The sequence below is a fragment of the Parambassis ranga genome, chromosome 2 (genome assembly GCF_900634625.1).
Source record: "Parambassis ranga chromosome 2, fParRan2.1, whole genome shotgun sequence".
Taxonomy (NCBI): Eukaryota; Metazoa; Chordata; class Actinopteri; family Ambassidae; genus Parambassis; species Parambassis ranga.
Genome location: NC_041023.1, coordinates 19,264,168 through 19,285,981, shown reverse-complemented (window position 1 = coordinate 19,285,981; position 21,814 = coordinate 19,264,168). Strand labels below are relative to the sequence as shown.

The 21,814-nt window shown below is 41.1% G+C and overlaps 1 protein-coding gene across 1 annotated transcript in view; it reads left to right on the top strand.

Moving 5' to 3' along the window:
• Positions 1-21,814, top strand: part of grm8a (glutamate receptor, metabotropic 8a) — a 111,079-nt gene that overhangs the window by 46,022 nt on the left and 43,243 nt on the right. The window contains exons 2-4 of the mRNA XM_028400866.1: positions 8,389-8,524; positions 8,906-9,060; positions 11,521-11,658. Of these exons, the coding sequence (XP_028256667.1) occupies positions 8,389-8,524; positions 8,906-9,060; positions 11,521-11,658 (429 nt within the window). The remainder of the gene's footprint in view (positions 1-8,388; positions 8,525-8,905; positions 9,061-11,520; positions 11,659-21,814) is intronic.

Here is a 21,814-nt window from a genome sequence, read left to right as displayed (position 1 = left end):
AAATTCTTACACAATGAAGCCTCAAGTTTTCATTCTTATCATAGCTGAAATTGAACTGTTATTTTCTGCACAGGGTGTGAGTAAGGACATTCATTAATGCTTGTGAGTCCATTCACGGCATCTTTTTTTGTTTTTTTGTCTGTTTGATGACACACAGTGTGTGTGTGTTTACATGTCCTTAGATAGGATGTGGACATGGGCTTGGGGACAGCAGGACATCCCAGCCTAGGGACTAGCAGGCATCAGCAGGAATCTGATGCTGTGCTGGTGTGTGTTCAGAAAAAAAAAAGAAAAGAATCAAACACATCTATTCACACACATACACACAGTCACGTGCACTCACATAGCCTTAGTTTGAGGGCACTGCTGTAATTGGATGTCTGATTACTGTCAGATACTGTGTGTGTGTGTGAGAGAGAAAGACGGAAGGCAGAGGAGGGAAATAAAATGCCAGAAAAAAATGAAAGAAAATTCCTCTCTGAGGGTAAGAGAGAGAGAGAGAGAGCGATAGAGATAGAGTGCAACAGTGGAGTTAAAGAAAGGGAGATCGACCCTCAGAAGTCACAGAGAGAGCGAGACACAGGGAGAGGAACAGAGAGTAGCAGACAGAGAAGTGGGCATGTTCTCTCTTTGTGATCTCTGAGCTTAACGTTGACCTTGTGCTTTTTATCTGCGGTCTGACATCCAATCATCCCTTGCTTATCTCTCTCCTTCCTTGCCTTATTCTCTACATCTTTTCATCTTACCATCCTTTTTCCATTTCCTCTTTCCCACTTTCTGATTCATCTCCCTCTTTCCTTATCTGTCCCACCTCTCATCCCTCGCTCTGTCCCATCCTTTGAGCTCCTCCTCGCCATCCATTTCCTACCCCACCCATACTCGATTCCACCGTCGCTCTCCCACCATCCAGCAGAAAGCCAGTGGGATTAATCTGATTGATTGGAAGTATTGGTGATGCGTGACAGGTGCCTGGAAGGTCAGATGACTCAATGGAGACATTAACTGACTTGTCTCCTGCCCTGCAAGACTTGCAGAAATAGTCTCCAGTTGCACTTGTCAACCCTCACTGCAGTACTGATAGTAAACACTGTCACTGTTATTTCTTGTACAACACTGTATTTAAAAAAAGACATAAAAATGCAGCTTTCAGTACTTTGTCCACACATGGATCCACCTGTCCACCCTGAGAGTGAAGTGCTGACTTCAGCAAGACTTTCCAAGTCTTATGCTGAGGACAGACCTGCCACTTAATCTTACACATTTTCTGTGGAGAAGTCAGGTGTTAAAAGCCAAGAGTGTCTGTACAAAGATGCTCTGTTCTCCTTGTGTCTGTTCTCATATCAAAACAGCACAGCCGGTGCTCTATGTGTAAAATAAATTTGGAGGACAGGTTTAATTTAGGTTTAACCCAGAGACTAGTGACTTGTCCAAGTCAAAGGTACAGCTGACGCAACAAGGCAAGTCAGAAAATATATATAAAATTTGACAACAATAATGGCTTGTCCCAATAAAGCTCCAGTGCAGAACTCTTGTCTCCCACTTTTGGCAGTCAGAGTAAACGCTGTTGTCATGTGCTATTAGCTGCTTTCGCACAGAGATTGCGTTACAAAGCCTCAGCGTGCGCTTTTAAAAGAACATGCCAGGTGCGCCTTGTGTTAACTGCTGTCAAGTCGCCCTTTATTACTACCTCGATGCCGGCTCAGAGATGTAACAAAGGTGCAACAAAATCCTTTGCTTCCACAGTGAGGCAGATTAAACTTGCAACAGCACCGCAACAAACAGCTCATGTGAACGGGTCTTTTGATGTGTGTCGGTGAAATCGCTTCTGATGGGATGCAGAAAGCGGTTGCAACACTTCATATTTCATTTAATATTGGGGTTGAAGCAAGTTGAAGCAATGCGCTGCAGCTACAGGAAGATTCTCACGCATTTTAGCCAGAATCTTCTGAATTAAACCAGCGATCATCCATCTTTCATGTTGCATAGCATTGTTTTATTTATTCTTCCATCGCTATTTGTTGGTGATATTTTAATATTCCTTGCCTTTACACTAGCGTTAGCATGTCATAGTGCAGCCAGATGGCAGCGTCTCATGCTCTCATTCGGGGTAATATTGTAGTCTTCTGTGCATGCAGATGACCGTGGCACCGCATGTAGAACAGGAGCAAACCTAACCCTGCTCCACCCTAACTAAGTGACCTTGATTGTGTGCCAAGCATGTTTGAGTAATCTGGGAGCACTATCAGTTATAACTATGATGCTAGCTAGTTCACCAACGTGCATTCCAATTTCATTCAACCAGCCTTTGATGTTTATTTTCTGTCACCACAGATGCCAGAAATACACAGATTTATCTGCTGATGGGCTTAATTATGGTCTTTACTGTGTGAACTCATTTGGCAAAAGCTTAAATTATGCTGTGATGTACTGAGGCTAGATTGTGAATTCAATTTTGAGATAATACAAATGTTTTTTTCTCTGAAAATGTTTTATTTTCTGCCATGTATCATTGCAAATATTCATCCTGGTTCCTCTTACATTGGGCTGTGTGCTATTAATTTTACCTCAGTGTGTTTTCACACAAACATTTACCAAAAGTGCATTCAATTTCAACTGAAACAACTTTGCCCTTATCTCTGTTTTTATTATCAGCAAATTATAAGCAATTTCAGGCTTAAGTCCATTATGCTCTCACAAAAAGCTTTTCCACCTCAGGCTTAGTTCAAGTCTGAGCAGCAGCAGCTTTTTGGGTTCGGGTAAGGGCCGTCCTATATTTTCAACCCCATCTGAGGCTCTAAGACCTGCAGGATGCAAGGCATATTTTAATGGGAGGATGTACATTTTCTCAGGACAGCGGTTTTGTGGGTGTCGTCAATGATTCATTAGAAAGCCTGAGGAGAAGTTTCAACTCTGATCATAAAATAAAATAAATAAAAAAAAAAACACACACACACAATATTTACCGCACCACTTAGTCCACAGCACAGAGAGAAGAGAAATAAAGCCAGTCTCATTGTTGGAGCTCACACAGATACATGCAAAGGCAAATGGTAAGCATAGGACTCGCACGTGTGTGTCTGAGAAGCCAGCCACACACACACACACAAATCAGTGACTTCAAAGGCCCATGCTGCAGTGCCCCAGGCCACGAACAAAGCACTGAGAAGCAGAGGGCAACTTTTAATTTTAAAGCGTGTGCTAATGAGGTTTGGAGTGTGCTTATATGCTGTATTTTTGTGATAATTCTCCTGTAGTAACTATTCACTGGCAGGTATTTTTTTATGTGTGTGGATGAATGCAGTTTTATCAAAGAAGGGCTCGTGAAGCTGGAAAAAGAAATTAATTTCTTGCTGTGTGCATTTGCAGGACACACAAAGACTCATATTCGAACCAAGCATAATGTACCCTGTGCTCATAGTGACAATAGACAATTGCTGCCACTCTTTAATTTGGTTATATACTTATGTCTAATAGAAATATGTCTTCAAGTACATGCACACACACACTCCACAGAAGGAGACAAGCTAGCTTTAAAGCTGCTCTCATTACTCACCCTGCTTAGCAGGAAGCCACATTAACATCTGTGTGTCCAGGCTGGGATGCCAGTACAAATACATTACAGAATCCTTGAGTGTAGCAGTGAGTCTGTGTGTGGTACTTCCACAGCTTTAAATACAGTTTTAGTGCAGGGTTTGCATACATGTTCTGCTGTTTTCCAATTAACGCAGTAAAAAAACAAGCTGCTCCTTTGCTTTTGTAAAGTCTCTTTTGTAAAGCTTGCAACTGGCATGTCTGGTTAGTTAGTAGACATATTTGAGTTGCAGCTGTGGTTATAGTAGTTTGCATTTTTTATAGGTCTCTCCTATATAAAAACTGACAATGTGGTTCTTCTTCAAGCCCACTGTTACACAACTGGGGCCAACGTATCTTGCTTAGTAGGATCAGAGTCTGCGGTGGAGATGTGAAGCTGCATCGTGGCTGTCCTGCCCACACACCCACTTCCAAGTTGAGCAAGCCCCTCCCACAACATTTGCATAGCTTGGTTGCCCCATTGGCTGCTAACAATAACCAGTTAAATAAAAATGAGCACAGACACTATCAAATTTAGCTAACAAGTTATAAACCATCTCTGGAAAAAAAATCATTTTTAGTTTATACTACTGCAGCCAGCCATTAAGGGGCAACGGAGATGTTTTAGCCTCACGTTTATGATGTCATCCATCTTTAGTCTACTGTCACTCAATACTGTTGGAGAAGACTGTGGCTACAACTGAGAGAACTTGCAAGTTAAGTCAGTTATTAATGTTTAGATACTTTGCATGTGTACTCCCTAAAAATGTTTCATGTGAGATGAAAATGTCAGATTATTGATACTCACAGTGACAAGGATGCATTATTCTACCTGTATCCATTCATATCTCTATTGGGTTGTAGATGGGGAACACACAAACAGTGCTGTTTCCCATCCTGTCACAGAGATACAGAAAAATCTCCAAACAGAGGAGTTAATTACTGACTTTAAGGATTTTATTTAGAACTTCACTAGACACACTTAACATCAAATTTATCATTATCACTTCCACCCTGTGTCTTTTTTTTTCGGATGTGCTGCATATATACACACAAAAATGCCTGCTAATCTGCTCCCACAGACAGCATTTCATAGGTTGATACCAATACACAGGACACAAAACAGGCAATTGCGATCATAATATGCTCCAGAAAGATGAACGCACACAGACACACACTAGGAATTAGGAATCAGTCAGATTCAATTCCTCACTGAAGCCTCAATAATCAGGTGATTAGTGATAAACCGAGAGCTCGGCATGTTGCTGCTCAGGATGTGGAGCTCATAATTCAATTAGCTTGTTATAGATGTATGTGCTACAATTGAGTGAATTATGTAATAAACTGGCTACTACTGTGATCTAACACAGCTTTTATGTGAAGTGAATCAAGTGAATTTCCGACTCGTCTCACATTAACATGCCCAGTGTGTGATGTTATGTCTCAATCAATTATCGCATTTTTATACAGTGAAATTGTGAGGCCTCAGTTGAAATTTAACATTGCCTCGCTCGCTAGCTTTTCACACTTTGGTTTTCCTGCAAATGCAGATACTAATTTCAGTCATTTTTATTTAAACCATCTGGTGGTGCAATAGTTTTGTGTAATGAAACACAAGTTTAGATGAAGAGTATAATAGGAGAGGCCAACGCCTCAGAATGACTGCAAGTTCCTATTCAGCAAATGCCAGAGCAAACAATGTCAAATGCTGCATTTACTTGTTGTTTGTAGGAAACTTCTTTGCACAATCATGTTATTTGCACTCTGGCTGACAAAGCCAGTGAAGCTATTTACTTCCGAGTCTATAGTCTGATAGAACAGCAACCTGGAGTCTATATCCAGCAGTGCTATTTACACCCAGGGTGACGTATAGGGATCAGGTTTGTTTTGCCCCTGAGTCCGAGTCTGAGTCATTTGATTTTGAGTATCTGCCGATACCGAGTCCCGATCCGATCTTTTTAGAATTCTCTACTCATTGCGCTCTGTGTCTGTGTGTGTCAAGCGTGCTTACCGCTTCAACTGCCCCTTTGCATGGGTAATACTTCCACAAAATGCCCGAATTGCACAAATGTTTCCATTCAAACTGGTAACTTTTACCAAGCACCCGCCTCATCCCAGTCTCGAAAACAGGACCTCTCGCACCCAAACCAACAGCCAGTCTATTTACACCTTGTAGAAAGCCTTTCAAACAGGATCAGGGAAAGTAACACAATCTTTTATGAAACCTAACCAAGTCATTTTGTTGCCGAAACAAAAAGTGCAAATTTGATATATCAGGTTCAGATGGAATGCAAAGAGATATAAAAGTTGAAATAAGACGATGCATTCAGTAGGAATTTCTCTACGAATGATTTCACTCCACACTCCTTAGCCAAACCTAATGGCTGCAGAACATTTACTTTATTCGGGCACACTTTGTCAAGTACCACAGCTCCAGGTTTTAACCCAGATCTTTACTAATACCAGGTCTTGTTGATCAAAGAAACACTTTTATGTGTCTGACCAATTTTTATTTTATTTTGCACAAAAAAAGGGACTTTCACAGAAGCCATTGCCTCAAAAATAGGTTACACATCATTGTACAAGTTTTTTCCTTTTAAGATCCGTCTCTCTTTCAGATAAGAAGTAAATCCTCTGTGCCGTGTCGTAATGTTTGAGGGATTTGATGTAAAATCTCTCTCCTCCAAGCACCCCACTTTTGTATTTAACGGCATTCGCTTTCAACTCGTCATTCTGTGAGTGATTAAAAAAAAAAGTTGTTGATATTTCGTCTAACCTCTCAGCTTTTCCTTTCAACAGAGCAGCCAAGGTGCGTCGCTAATAACTGACGTTCACTTTGAACAAGCCGCCTTTTTTCTGCACCATCAAAGACGATGGAAGTGTTTCAGGAATAGCAGTGATTTAGGCTGCACACAGACACATCTGATTTTGTTTTTATCTGTTCTCCATGGGGACAGTTATTGATGATGGGTCTGAGGCTGTGAAACAAATGATGATTTATTCACTTTTTAAACAACTCCAAGGACAATGGTGAGAAGTATCATAAGTATTTGTCTCTGGTGTGTGTGTGTGTGTGAGGGTAGGAGGGGGGTTGTCTGTGCAGATTTTGTCACTTTAGTGATTATCCTTGAGAGGCTTTTAATTTGAGGCTAATGAGTATTTGTTTTAGCAGTCATGCACACTGGTGTGTGTGCATCTGCGTGTGTACAAATGCGTGTGTGTGATTAAAGATTGTGATATAGTGAAGGCGACAGACTGTACAGATGTTCAATAAATGGGCTGGAACAAGCAGGGAGGAAAGGAGACATCATTCAGAGGCATGTGGATAAAAATGACAAATAGCGAATAGCGAATGTGTAGATACACCCAGTCAGTCATACAGAGTACAAAAGACACAAATAAAGGCAAGGTGTAACAATGACATAATCAAACCAAACTGCCCCTGGTCCTGTCATGGCTTGCAGAGCGGGATGTAAATAGCATATTTCAATGGCAAAATCAATAATAAAAATAGTAATAATAATAATAATAATAACAAAAGTTGCAGAACACTTTCATGTTATACAGATTATGCAATGACGTCATTTAGTGGGACAGCCAATAGCAACACTGGAGCATCTCTATGAAGCACAAGCAGTGACAGAAAGGAAACTTCAGAGAGGCAACAGCAGCATCACAATATAATAACTGATTCTGAAATATGGTGAATGTTGGATAATAAGGCTATATATTTTATGCTGATCATTGGTATTTCCAGAGTGTTAAAAAAAGAAGAAAGAATAAAAAAAAAAAATTGAACCGAACCGAAACCATGGATTTTGTGAACCGTTCCACCCAAAAACAGAAGTGCTAATTAACAGCACAGTCTGGATTAGTGCAAATTTGCAACGGTGTGTTTGTTTGTGTTTGTGAGAAAGAAGGAACGACCTCACAACAATCTTTATCATCACAAATGTTTTTTAAACAGCTAACATTAGCACCTTCTACAGTTATAAATGAGTGAGTATATAGAGTGCAGGTTTTTTTTTTTGCTCACACTGTGCAGTGTGGGCTCATTCATCGTTATCTTTTTATTGCGGTTTTCTCTTTCACAATTAACACCTCCTACCTCCACCATTGTTTCCTGTCAGTCTCTCTTCTCCATCTTGGTGTTGTCAGCCCTTTCACCCCAGTTTTCCACCCTGCTTTTTATCCCCCCCCTTTCTAGCTCTAGCAAGTATGCAAGCATCAGTGTAATGTTATTTTGTAATGAGCACATTTCAGAAAATGTGTTCAAAACATATGTGTTCAAACATTATAGTATATAGCATCATCGTATGGTTCATATGTCCTTTATTTCCACTGTTAACTGTACTCACACATCTACATAGAGTAGGTGTATATAGTTTAACTAACTACAATCTGGTGCTGGAAACCAGCTGATAAGTCAATATCTGTAGGATGTATTCTGGAAAAAAAAATGTTAATGACAGGCTCTGCTCTGAATCTCCCTGGAATCTTGGTGTCACTGCCATTTTTTGATACTGGCTTTTTTGTAAGAATTATGTATTTTAAATATTGTGTGAATGTTACTTTAGAATTCTCTGAAATCACCTTGGATCTCCTTGAATATGCTGCTTTATTAGAGTGAGTTTCTTTTTTTTAAGTTATGAAGTTGTTGGAAGAGGTCTTGGCACTGAGTGCTTTCAACACAAGTTTTGAGTGTGGTCATATGAAATGGGTACTGATGAATACAGATGAAGGAAAACAATTGCAAGTCATTGACTCTAACACAAGTGATGCATTTTCTCTCCCTCTCGCTCTCTCTCTGTGTCACAGGTGGGGTGTGTATTGCCCAGTCCTTGAAAATCCCCAGGGAGCCCAGGCCAGGGGAGTTTGACAAGATCATCAGACGCCTGCTGGAGACCTCCAATGCCAGGGCCATCATCATGTTCGCTAATGAGGATGACATACGGTACGTGCTTTGCACTTCAACAAGAAGCATGGCTGCACAATGGACAGCCTGTACCAGTGGTAGTTTCTGTTTAACAACATTTTCTCTGCCATTTTCAGTCTTATAGTAGAGACCGTTACAGCTGCACAGTTAGTTTTAGTAAAGGCAAGTCATACTGCTGATGTTATGACAGCCAGTGAAAAGTATAAAGGAAAGGCTCGTTTGAATTTATCCACAGTAAATCACTTGGTTAGAAGGTACATTGTGTAGATCAGATCAAGTGGAAAGTGGGTTACAGCAACTGGTGTTGAATTGTTTGTACTGGTTCTTCTACAGGGCAGGCTTTGCAGTTCTTTATGCACATTTCTGCTTTTCTTTGTTTTTGTTTTTTTTGTACTTCAGACGCATCCTGGATGCGGCTAAAAGGAACAACCAGACTGGCCATTTCCTGTGGGTTGGCTCAGACAGCTGGGGGTCCAAGATCTCTCCTGTGATTGGCCAGGAGAGAGTGGCAGAGGGAGCCATCACAATTCTTCCCAAACGAGCATCTGTGGATGGTAAGAGTGTCTGTACAGATGTGTACAACAGGTGCTTCCAGACAGGCTCCAACCCAAATGATGGCAGAGTATGAGCAAGCTTGTTCTGTGTCAAATTAACTGAAGCTGAAGATGTGTGTGCTTGAAATCTGATAGACAGAATTAAGCAGATGCAGACAGGGCAAAGACCAGAAACAGATATGAATAATACTCATGTTCTCTCTTTCTTGGTCCCAGTAGGCAACACGTTTTTTGCCAGTAGGCCAGGGAGAATATCCTCATTTGCTTCCCATCACAGCTCCCTATTAGATAATTGACTCCTGGAGGGTGATAAAGGCGACAAGATATGAACTGAAAGAGAGGAAGTAGAAGCTTAAATGAATCAAAGTCAGCTTTGGCTGCTTCACATGAGGGAACTCGCTATGGGGTCTTCAGAAAAGATAGAGGAGCTGTGAGTGAGTGAGATGGAACAAAGAAGAGCACACATGCTGAGTTACCAGTTTATTAGGTACACCTGGCCAAATGATAAAAAATTCTATCCAACACACATTGTCCAAAAGTGCCTAAAATGCTGCATGTTCCTACTTTTCTTTTCGAAGGAATAATTTGACATTTTAGTGACATTTTTGTGGTGTCAGACACTCTTACCTTAGCTATCACAAAGCCTGTGAAACTGGGGAAACAGCCAGTCTGGCTGACACCAGAGGTAAGAAAAGGACACGCCATTGTGGCAAGACATTCTTCTGTGAAGAGAATGTGCCACCAGTTACACTCTGCTAATTATCAAAGCTAAGAGATATTTTCATCATTGTGCCAAGCTAAAGATGTTCAGGCTCAGGTTTTGTGTTTAGTGTTCTGATAAGAGATGAAAGTCATGAATCACTTATCACCTCGTTCAGTCAAAGACTTGGTAGTTTGCTTTATCTTTTGCACTGGTTCCATTGATATTTGTTATGTGTTCATTTTAGCAGTAAGCTGCTAAGCTGAAATATGTAGCCAACAGAGTGTCAGGTGTAGTTTCTTTAGCAACCACTTGAGAATGGCTCCAAACGTGGTTTATTCCCCATAGATAAAATATCTAACTTCATGTCATAAACATGTATCTATACTAACCATAATTTAACCTTGTTCACACACAGCTGCCCCCCTTGTTGGCAGTAATTTACTTTTCTCATATGAGGGGAAAAAAAAGACTTCTGCACCACTCTTGTATCTCTGTTTTTGCGATCTTTGTGTCTGTGATGGGAAACATGAGATACCATATGACACGTGCCTCCTGCTGAGCTGCACAGGGAGTAAAGGCACTGTTCCCAGCAGCCGGTGGAGCCACACAGGTGCACAAAGGACCCGTTTCTCTGACAGCAGATGAGATTAATCATGGCAGCTCTTGTCAGCTTTTACAGGGAGTAGGACGTGGTGCAGGCTGTTCAAGTCAGGGTAACAGTCCACCACCCTCCACGGACTGCTTGACATGCACTATGTTACCACTTAAGTACATGCAGTGCTGGAAATTAGACCTTTTTATTGGTAAAGTGTAAATGTGCATACCTGAGATCCACAGGAACACTAAAACTGTACAAGTACCCACTAAAGATGCATAAATAAGGGATACTAATGAAGAAGAGATATTTGTATCACACAATACAGAAAAAGCAGTTTTCCCCTTTGATCGTGAGATGATCAAAGTATTATACACAAGTCTATATTTGTCCCTTTTTCCTTTCTGTTGTGTAATCTGATTTAAATGTTGCATTAGTTTCAAGATTTGATAGAAACCTTAAAGTACATCATGTTGCCATCATGCCCAGTGAATTTGAACCCTTTAAACCCTGAGGTGTTCACAGCCTTCTCACATTATACTGTTGAACAACACTGGGAGGATGGTCAAACAGGAATTAATTGGCCTTTTTCTGATGATTTACCCTCTGTTGGCTATGACCAGTGTTCATTCAGGACCAGCTGAATCAAAGAAAAAAATCAATTGCTCTGATATAATTGGCCTGTGTGTATGTGGAAAGCCTAAGGCAGGAGATCACACATCTGCTGCCCTTTGTTGTGTATGCACGGAAAGCCTAAGGTGGGGAGAGAAGAAGCAAAGACCAGACCTACATAACAGAGGAGGTATTAATGACAACAGATGAGCCACGTTAAACACAGCAGAGGCAAGGAGCAGGTTATAAAGCATTTGTTATATTTTATCTCCCTGTATGAGAAGAACTGAATTTTTCCAGGGAGTCCAGCTGTTACAGTCTAACTAGCAACTTGAGATCTCAGAATGGTGTTCGAGATGAGCGATAACTCTAAGATCAGACAGTAAGAGCTGAAGACCAAAAAACAACAGCTTTATATAATTTATTAGCTCAGGACATTAGTTTGCTAGCATACAGAGGATTTACTCTGTTCATTTTCCAAACAAGGAAAACAGGTACCTCTCTACCCTTCAATGGCCTTTAACCCTTACCCTCTCTGTCTCTTCAACAGCATTTGACCGGTATTTCCGTAGCCGCTCGCTGTCCAACAACAGAAGAAATGTTTGGTTTGCAGAATTTTGGGAGGAAAACTTCAACTGTAAGCTGGGGATGCATGGCAAACGGCCAGGAAGTCTGAAGAAATGCACAGGTAAGGCTCTGTTCATTACTCCTTCCAGTGTATTCAATGTGGTAGCGTCCGGGGGGTTAAAATGGTTTGTTTTATCATTAGAGTTCACAGAAGACAACTTTAGGGCTATAAGTGTCCCTTTTGGCAGATTTGTTGATCTCTTTGTCAACGTCATCTACACCTGCTGCAGCTTAATAACTCCATAGAAACCAGTTAGGCTAAGCAACCTCTGCTTTTCCAATCACACTAACCCACAGATTAACAACATCCCTCTGTATTTGTCTAAGGCTTTTTTGGAGCATCTTAGCTCTATGGAGGGGTTTAATCAGTATATAGGTTGTAAAGTGCTCTGCTGGCTCTAATAAGTACCATTAAAGCACAGATCACAATAGTAGTAGTAGGCTTCGAGGAGCAATACAGCTCAACAAGAACAATTGTTTGTGCACTCAGAGCTTGAAGGGAGATTAAATAATTGTTGCAGTCTGTGCTTCTAAATACAGCAATGCAGTTTCTTCTGTGTGTGTGCTGTATGTGTGTGTGTATTTGTCCTGTAATAGGCGCCGCTTGCATTTCGCTGTCATCAGAATGCTGACGCTTGTTTTTTTAACACAAGACCAAGCACTGCAACTGGTGTGAAACCTGTGTGTCTTGTGCCATGCATGGTTGTTTGTGCGTGCGCACTGTCATCGGCAACAAAAAAAAGTGTCATAGTTAGAGCAGAGTTTAACACTGCCATCGGACTGGACCTCCACGAATGATCCTTTCAGTTTAGGTGCTATATGACCTCTGTGCTGATAAAGCCTCTGTGTTTATGTGTGTGTCACGGCCAGTATTCCCTGGCTGAGGCCTGCCATTAGTTCACATAATTAGGTTTGTAAGGGCTGTGACTCCCATTGACCATCTATTACTACCCGTGGCATCTGTGTATGTGGGCGTGTATGTGTCGAGGGCCCAGTAGTCATGCAACAGAGTCCATTAATTCCAAGTGCTGGGGATTGTGACCTCCAAATCATCAACACGGAAGCCAATCAGCTGCCTGCTGCTCAAGGTCGCCGTGGTGACACAGTTGATGGGAGGGAGGATGTGGAAATGGGTGCGATTATTGCTTTTGATTGGGCTTAGAGGGAGAGACTAATAGAAAGTGAGACAATGTCAACAAGCGCAAATAAGAAAATTAACAGGAAGAGGGATTGGAAAATATTGTTTGGGTACACAAATTACATATAAACAAAGAGACAAAGACATGGTAATACCAAACATGGATAATGCAGGAAAACCAGCAAATGAGAACAGACAAACTAATACGATGCAGAAAGGCTGAAAATATAGGCAGGAAATTAAAACAGCTTTTTGTGAACTTGAGCAAATTTTCTGATCTCAGATTAATGCTCAGTACCAAGAGCTGGTTTTCATAGGGACACACTGACTCTATCAATGCTGTACAGTGTTTCAGTGGTAACAAAGGACCAAGACGTTAGGTTTGTGTCTACCATCACGTATAGCTGTTTAATGACCAATCAACAAAACTGTAAATTCATTAGATGACTTTTTTTTTTCCAGTTACTTTATGAGATTGGCAGAGAAGTCTGGAAATTCAGGAGAGTCTTTGAGTAGACCTGTCTGTGGTCCTCTGCAGTGAAGGATCCAGTTGAGATCATGTCTGTACAGAGGTCTGTAAGAAAAAGCACAGCTTTGTCTTCAGTAAGGAGGATAGACAGCCCGTCCTCACCATAAAAACACAGCATGAGGTTGATATTTCATTCGTTAAACAGAACCTGTGTGTGTGTATTTCTTTCTCCGGACGCATATATACATGTTTATGGGGATTCTTCCTGCTGCAACCAAGAAACTGATATGGTTTTCCTTTTTAAATGTGTTTAATGTTATGAGTTTGTTATGGATTTTAAGATGATCTTCATTTAAAACCCTTTGAATACCTAACCTTATCCAGTCGTATTTTAGCCCAAATCCAGTCGCAGTTAAAAACGTTAGTAAGTTAAAATGAAGCAAAACAGCTAGTGGTGTCAATGGGACTCAAACCATGGCCTTCTGAGTGAAAATCTGCTGCATTGCATATATCCACCATTACCAGCCTGACTCATTAGTCCTTACTCAGAATTTTGCAGCTGTAGTGGTCCCATATGCAGATAAGGTTTGGCTGTACAATCATACTGTAGGTGTGTTAAACGTTTTTTGTTGGGAAATATATGGTGGCTGCATTATGTGCTGAGGGTCACTTGAGGGTTTATATTTTCCTGCTTCGCTTGGCAGCACCTGAGGAAGTTTCTTGAGACACAGAGATCTGACATCTCTGCTCTCTGTCTTTGCTTTGGTTACCTTGACAATGATGCTGTCATTTAACCCCTAACTAATAATCAGCAACCACCAGGGGGCTAAAAAATAAAGCAGGGCTGCCGAATGATGAAGAAAACATTGATTGTGAATCATATTGGCTATTAGAATAAATATATTCATAAGTCAGAGTCATTCCTCCCACAGTGACTATCATATATTATAAGGTATAAGCAGTGTCGTTGCTGTAACATTAACCTTCTTGTTACTTAAGGCTGCAGGTCACTGTTATGCATATGATATTAAGTATAATTTCTGCCTGATTTATATTCTGTAATATTTTAAAATACATTTTAAATAGTAATAGTTGTGTTACATTTTTTTTGTATATATGGCAAAGAAGATTACTGTTGACGGATAAAGAAATTCAACACTTGCATCAGTTTTCTTCACCTCTGTGCTTCCACCTTCCTCCATCTGTCAGAACAAAATTGAGTTACATGAAAAGAATACATATTTTATGGAAATATACCCAGCAGAAAGTAAAACAGAGTATTGTGTATACCTGATATCTTTCAGCAGTGTTTTAAGGCCGGTACAGCTACTATCGCCAGAGCCAGACCTGTTCTCCAGTCTGATAAATTCATTTTAATGATTTATTTAGAGTACATTACCACAACTTTCATCTTTCATCATTCCATCTTTCATCAAGAGAATAGTAAGCACACACACAAAAAGGGGAAATCCAAAAGGCACTCAGACATCTGAGTAAAAAGTAAAAAGCCTCTTTTGGAGACATGACTCATAAGCACATCATCCTGGACAACTCAGACGCTGGAATAAAAGTGTGTTCGGTTGAAAGCGTGCTGTCAGGTAAAACTGATGCCTGAGGGGAAACGGAGTGAAGCAGACACCAGATCACAGATAAGCCTGCACGGTTACATGCTCGCAGATGCTTACATGCTCAGTGCTTGCAGATAAAATCATGAATGAGCGCACAAGCTGCGTGTTAATTAATATGGTACATTGACAGCTGATCCTTACGTCTCGCCGGCTTTGTCTTTCTATAGATACAGGTGTATACACAGCGCTCATGGCCTGCTAGTTTTGTTACTCACACATTTCAAAGTCATGCTTGCTGGGTTGTTGTCCAGTCAGAGTTACTGAAGTTTGACCAAACACAGCATGTCCAACCCCAGTGCCAATGATCCAGAAAATCCAATTGGACTTCACCATTTGCTTCCTCTGTAAAGCCGAACTGGAGTAATGGTGGGAGTAAAACAATGAAGATTGCACCTTTTCCTGGGTCAGAATTACAGAATTTAGCCTTCCCACCTGTCCCTCTGTGTTTGTAATGATGATCTACAGGGTTGGGTTAGCAGCGCCGTCACACTGTGGCTCGCTCTGATCTCTCATATCATTGCTGCCTTGTTCTGCACAAACAGCTTTTCCCTGCTCTGGGATGGACATAAACGCCAGGGACAGGCATGACGGACACACACACACATAGAAGCATAAGTACAAATGCATACACAAACAAGAGGAAGAACACACATAAACCCCCACATACACACACATGCTCTGTCCACACACTTTTCCACCTGGACACATCAGTGGATTCATCCCACCAGCGAGCACCAGCGGCTTGTGACAGGGGCTGTAAGCCTCAGGTACACACAGAGGAATTGAAGCACACTCTGAGCAGGAAATGAGCTCGTTACACTGTTGGCTGTGTTTTTTTTTTCTTTGTCATCTTTTGTGTGGGTTGTGACTGGTGTCACTCTCAAGGGAAGGATACTCTGATATTCTTTGTTGACTTGTCAATGTTGACATTACAACATCTTGATGTGTATGTATATGTTTCTCCCTCCAACCAGAAGTGAGGCTTTTCTTATGGGCCATGTATCGCTGCTCCAGACTTGTTGGCTTGTTAGTCTGTGTAGAAAAACTGAACTGACAGTGCAGCCATTTGTGTGTGTGTGCCTCTTTCACAGGTTACACAAACAAGCCCCTTTTTTTCGGTTTTACTGTAAATGCGGCAAATAAAAGTGAGCTCAATTCATAAACACAACAGACCTGAGTGAGTAAGTAGTTATGATGGCTGTAGCATTTTTAGAGGAGCTATTTGCGAATTTGCTATTTGCAAAGCAATTTGTAATAATGTATATTTTATGCAGCTGTGTAGTTTGTACTTGTACTGTGTTGCTTATTATGGATGAATCTAGTATAGCATGCAGCATTTAATGGGTCCAGTAACACATCCAGAGATTTTCTATCTCTCCTGAACAGGAGCGGAGTGCATCCTGCAGATACACGGAGCACTAAGCAGTGCCGAGTCCATTCTGAACACTGAGTACAGTTATTACAGTAGAGTGGCGAAATTACAATGTGCAAAGACAAGGTACAGGTACATTATATTTCATCAACAGAATTCATTCAACAAAGAAAGGTGTACAAAGAATGAAATACCTCTGCAAATAATGAGAAAAGTGCAAAACACACATTAGCATTAGCAGAGTCTAAAACTGCCACCCAGTTCATAGCTGTGCTGTGGTGAGTGTGTGAAAAGAGCACAAAGTCTGTGGGAGGAAATCCTCTCCTAATAATTTTAAGCTGACTGCACACTAGAGGATAATATGCCAGATGTGCCCTCCCCCCTACAATTAGCAGGGCGTGGCCTGATTAGAGGTTTGCTAGGGCCAAATGGGTACTGAAAAACCTCATGGAAGTGTGCCAATAAGATGCCTATCTACTGTCTAAATATGCAAGACGTATCCCAGCTCACTCATTGACTATCCTGCATATTTATTTTTCTTTGAAATCACTTAATGAAATCTGTTGTTGTGGTAACGTCTGTAGTCTCCCTGGTTAAGATTTGAAAATCCTGCACTGTGTAGCCAGCCTGAGCTCTCTGGTCTACTTTCCCTGATTAGCAAGTTTACCATGAGTGTGTAGTTCCTTTATGCAGTTGCCTAATGAAGATTATGCTGCGACTTCCTTTCTACTTGATCAGCAAAGAGAGATTAGGGATTATCAAGTGCCCACCCACACAAGCACGATGCTTCACCCAAGTTTAACATAAATAAGTAATACAAAGTGTAATGAATCATGGATTTATCTTCTAAAGGGTAGTATGTGATGGTTTGATGAAAGTTCTGAACACACAAAATGCTTTTCTTACGTTCTGACTGCTTTTGAAGATGCAAAGTCCTCATCCAGTCCTGGTGATGTGTGCGTGGATCTGTCTGTGTGCGATGCACTCTACCATTCCAGGAGTTAATTAGAGCCTGACTTAGCCCAGCATGCACACATTTACCCTTACGTACAAACACATGTTCACTCGCTGCAAATAGACCATATCCTAACGAGGTCGATGGGGGGAAGGAGAGTTATTAGGCTCGCAGGCTGAATAAACTGTTCCCTCCCCTGTGAGGAGGCCTGAGGGCCAAGCAGACTGGAAGATGGAGACGAACACAGATGGAGAGCTTGATGGACAATTAAGAGACAGACAGACGCGGACAGACAGATTGCAGACTACGAGACACAGACAGTGTTTTATGACTCTTTGCAGCATCAGGTGAGACGCAGTGTCATTTAGCCGCAGTCAATCCATCCCTTCTCATTTTCTTGTAGAGCGCATGGTTACCTGACTCCTCTCAGAGATGCACAGTGTGTGCACATGTGCTGGCAGCTGAGATATGATGTGAGGATATGCATGTAAGCCTATGTGTTCCCATCATGCACCATGTAGTTTGGGCACATACTCAAGACAGAGGAAAACCCCCACACATTAAAACCATTGTGTTGAGTTACAACCCTTTGAATCCAATCAAAAGACAGAAGACAGCATTTCTTTGACTATGCAAATAAAACAACACACAACATCACTACACATTATTCCTAATTTAGTGTCGTGTTTTTGCCTGCCTAGTCCCATATTCCCTCTCCTTTTAGCTCAGTCTTGGTCTGCAGCACCTCCTGAGGGCACTTTACTGCTAATTGTTCCTCTGTGCTCACCGGGTAGCTGTTTAATCTGGCTTCTAGCCTGTGAATAATCTAAGATATTGGGTTTATAAATTATTCAAACACAGGTCATAAAAACAATGGCAAATGTATAGGGATGATTCAGGACACCTTGTGTACAGTACAAAGTTGGAGACAACCAAGCTCTTATTTTGTAACTTTGGCCAATAAACAGGTGGAGTTATATTTGAAGTGGTTGTGTTGCGTGCTGTGTGTCTGTGTGTGTGTGAACCTTTTCCAGGTAGTCCACCAAACTTTCCATCCCAGAAAACAGACACTAGTTTTTGTGGTGGTTTGGCATGTGTGTGTTTGTGTGCTTGTATAATGATGAGAAGACCTGAGGCACATTTGCAACACAAACAAGCCATTCTTGTTTATTTGTTCATGTAAAAGGAACAGAAAGGAGAATAATAGTTGAACCGACTGACAAAAGAAAAGTAAAAAAAGTTGAAGGCGGGAGAGCTACTGAGCATATAGTCAAGTTCTGCCAGCACGAGTGATTCAGCATAATATAAATTATGACTAATGAATAATTTATATTAGCTCTGTGTACTTTCAGGAGTAATTTATAGCAGTAATAATGTAGACATATAATATATATTAGCCACATATGTCAGCGGCATCACATTATTCATGTAAAGTGGTGTTCTGCGGTGGATTGCTCTTCATAAAGCAGAAAACATTTTCACTGCAGTTTGACAGCAGGTCTGAGGAGAGAAGGGGAAGCCGATGAAAGACGAGGATAAGAAGGTAGAAGCAGAGTGCCAGAGGGCCAATAAATTCTGCTTCACTTGAACTTTGGTCCCATCTTTGTAGCTTTAGCTACAATTGCTATCATTAATGGTAACACTGCACTTAGTGATCAGAGGAAGCTGTGACAACTTTAAACCTCTGATTACCTGTGGCACACGTCAACTGAAAGAATCAGTTTGCAATGCAACAGACACAACTGCCATATATGGTGATACACCACCCAGGTGCAGGTCTACATCACCGCAGCAATTAATGTGGCAACAGAAATCAAGGCTTCAAAAAAAAAAAACGCCTTCGCCATTTTGTAGCGCTGTCCGAATATAGTGAGAATTTTTAAGGCTCTCAATGTATCCCACAATGCATCATGAAAAGTAGTGTCCGACCGATGGTCACTACATTAGCGATATGTACCATCTTGCATTGCGCGGTCCATATGGAGAGTGGGGAGTGAGTGATTTCGGACACAGCCAAGGACTTTTGACCAACTCCTGTCTCCAGATTTATATTTCCTGGTCAAATATCTAATTTACTGTAGAAATATTTTCTGAGAACTCAGGCTTGACCACATTGTGGAGTTTTTTTATTCTATCAACCCAACACACACATGTAGTCCGCATAACATTAAAATAATATTTGACATTGAGTTTTGATTCTACATGGGGGAAAATGCAGGCACCAATTATGAAACACACACCCCGTACGTTTGTACAAATAGCCACACATGCATCTCTTCTGCAGACCGAATATAATGACTAGTATTTGTGCAGCAGTGTATTGACATAACCTTCTGGCTCCAGCGCTCTCTTGTCAAATCATGTAGAGCAGAATCTCTGTCTGATGCTCATTTCCTATTCTTTGCTATTGATTATTCATTTCTTTCTTTGCCGATTAGCCTCGAAGCTAGCTCTGAGCCAGACCAGGATGGATGGAACAGCGCCTGTGCCCACATGTTGTGGATGTAGGCATGCATGTGTTTATACTTCATAACATATAAGGCAAGAACATATTCAAATAAAATAGGTGTGTGTTTGTTTATTGCTACAACAAAAATTAACATATGTCTCTGAGTTGTGATGATTTGTGTGGTAAGCATCCCCCTATCCTGTCATCCCTTTGATTTATTTTAGACACGTTTGATAAATAAGGGAAAAGCTAATTAAGCAACCTTTATGTAAATATATTCATCAACATCTGAACTGAGTTTGCATTTTTTTCTAAGGTATATAAATAAATTTCCTCTTCTTATATTTTTATAAGCCTCAAATTATGCAAACGAACTCAAGGGAGGGTGGGAAAAAATGGAAGAAAAGTAGAAATAATGTTCTCTTAGGTGATGAGAATGAAGGAGGAGGGAATTGACGGCCTTCCAAATTGATGTTTAATTAAGGAGCTTGTACAAATCATTAGTCTGTCTGTCATCTGTGGTGCCATCAATCACTGTACGTGTAAAATCCGCGCGGCACACTGGTCCATGAAGGCATCCATCAAAGCACTTAGGCATTCGGCGTTGCTGCATTAGTCGCACCTCGCCACTTTAATATATTGGTTTGCGTTTGTATTAGACTTCACTGGCGAGGCAGAGCCATGCGTTTTAGTGGTTCTGCTGGCATCTGGCTCATCTTGGTAAATGAAGCGGGAAGGAAAGGCCACGTGGTGTGGCTGCATGAGTTGTTTCCTCCCCCTTTTTAACATCAGGATAATGGAACACAATACTTTTCTAATTATATTTTAATCTTTGGCAGTGTCGAAACCATTTTTACCACTTTTCCGAGGTGTATTAGAAGTCGTTGACATGAGTATAGTTTAAATGCTAGTTGTTCTCACAGCATAGAGAGCTGCCGAGGCCGCCTCTGGTCAGACAGGCTTGGCCGGACAACATCCACCATTCTGTGGCAGCCATTGCAGCAATAAACACGTCTTATGGGTGCCCATCTATTATCTACATACAGTCACTTTGTAAGATGTGATTAGCTTAACATGGAGAAAACAACATTAAGAAATCTGTTATTACTGTTAAATAGAGGACTTTAAGATGCCAAATAAGGTTCTTGTGATAAACTCCCACAATCATCTGTCTTAGATTATTTTCGACTGCACTACTACCACTAGCTGACTGGGGTCAGACAGAACGTTTTCATCTAATATATATGTTTGGAGAGCAGTACTGCTTTTGCCACATTGGGTTACATTAGATTAAAATGTATTTCACACCAGCCTGTTGCATTTCTATGTGTAGCATTTCTCTGCTAAAGCTCCCCGAGCCTGTTAGCTCCTCACTTTATTTTTTGTCCTGGTATTCAGCCTTCTCTCCAGTGTGAGTCATATCACCACCTCTGCACTGAAAGAGCCAGGCTAGAAGATTCAAGTGTTGTGTCATGTTGTTTAAGAGGGTCTGTAAATCTTCACAGACCTCTTTAAAGTGCCGGGTTATGAACTTTTTAGTTCGTCATTTGCAGACTTTAGAGTTGCTGCTGCTGTTAAGCTAGTAGGTGTCAGCGTCTACAAACAGTAGATTATCTCGGTTTCAAGCAAAACTTTCATCATCAAGTTTTTGAACTCAGTCCCCCCCCTCCGAATGCCTGTGGCTTTTATTAAACAGAACCAGGATGAGTAATGCATTTGTACTGATCTAGAATCAGATCACAGCGCTCGGCCTGCATGCCTCTGCAACAAGAACAAATAATCAGCCACGAAATATGAAAATGACTTGGAGGCAGATATGGAGATGATTGCCTCCTCATGCAGTTTTTGGTTTGCAGATATTTTATGAGACATGAAAGTTACTTTTCATCTGTACTTCTGCCTCTCAGAGTTTTTCAGAGGGTTCTTTTTTTTCTAGAGTTTTCAGAGCAAATCCTTGAGCAGCCAACCAGCCAGGCTGCCTGTGGTCTCCGATGTCATTAACAGTGAGCAGAAAGGCTGAATTTAATTTAGCAGCTGCAGGCTGGAAAGTGGGGTAGTAGAATGTATATGTGACTGACAGGGTGAAAATCAACATGTGCGTGTTTTGCCCATCCCAGCCTTTATCCCTGTTTATCTCCGCCATCCGTTTCTCACACACAGTCTGCACCATAATGAATATTGGATATCATATTCAGGCAATAAAGAC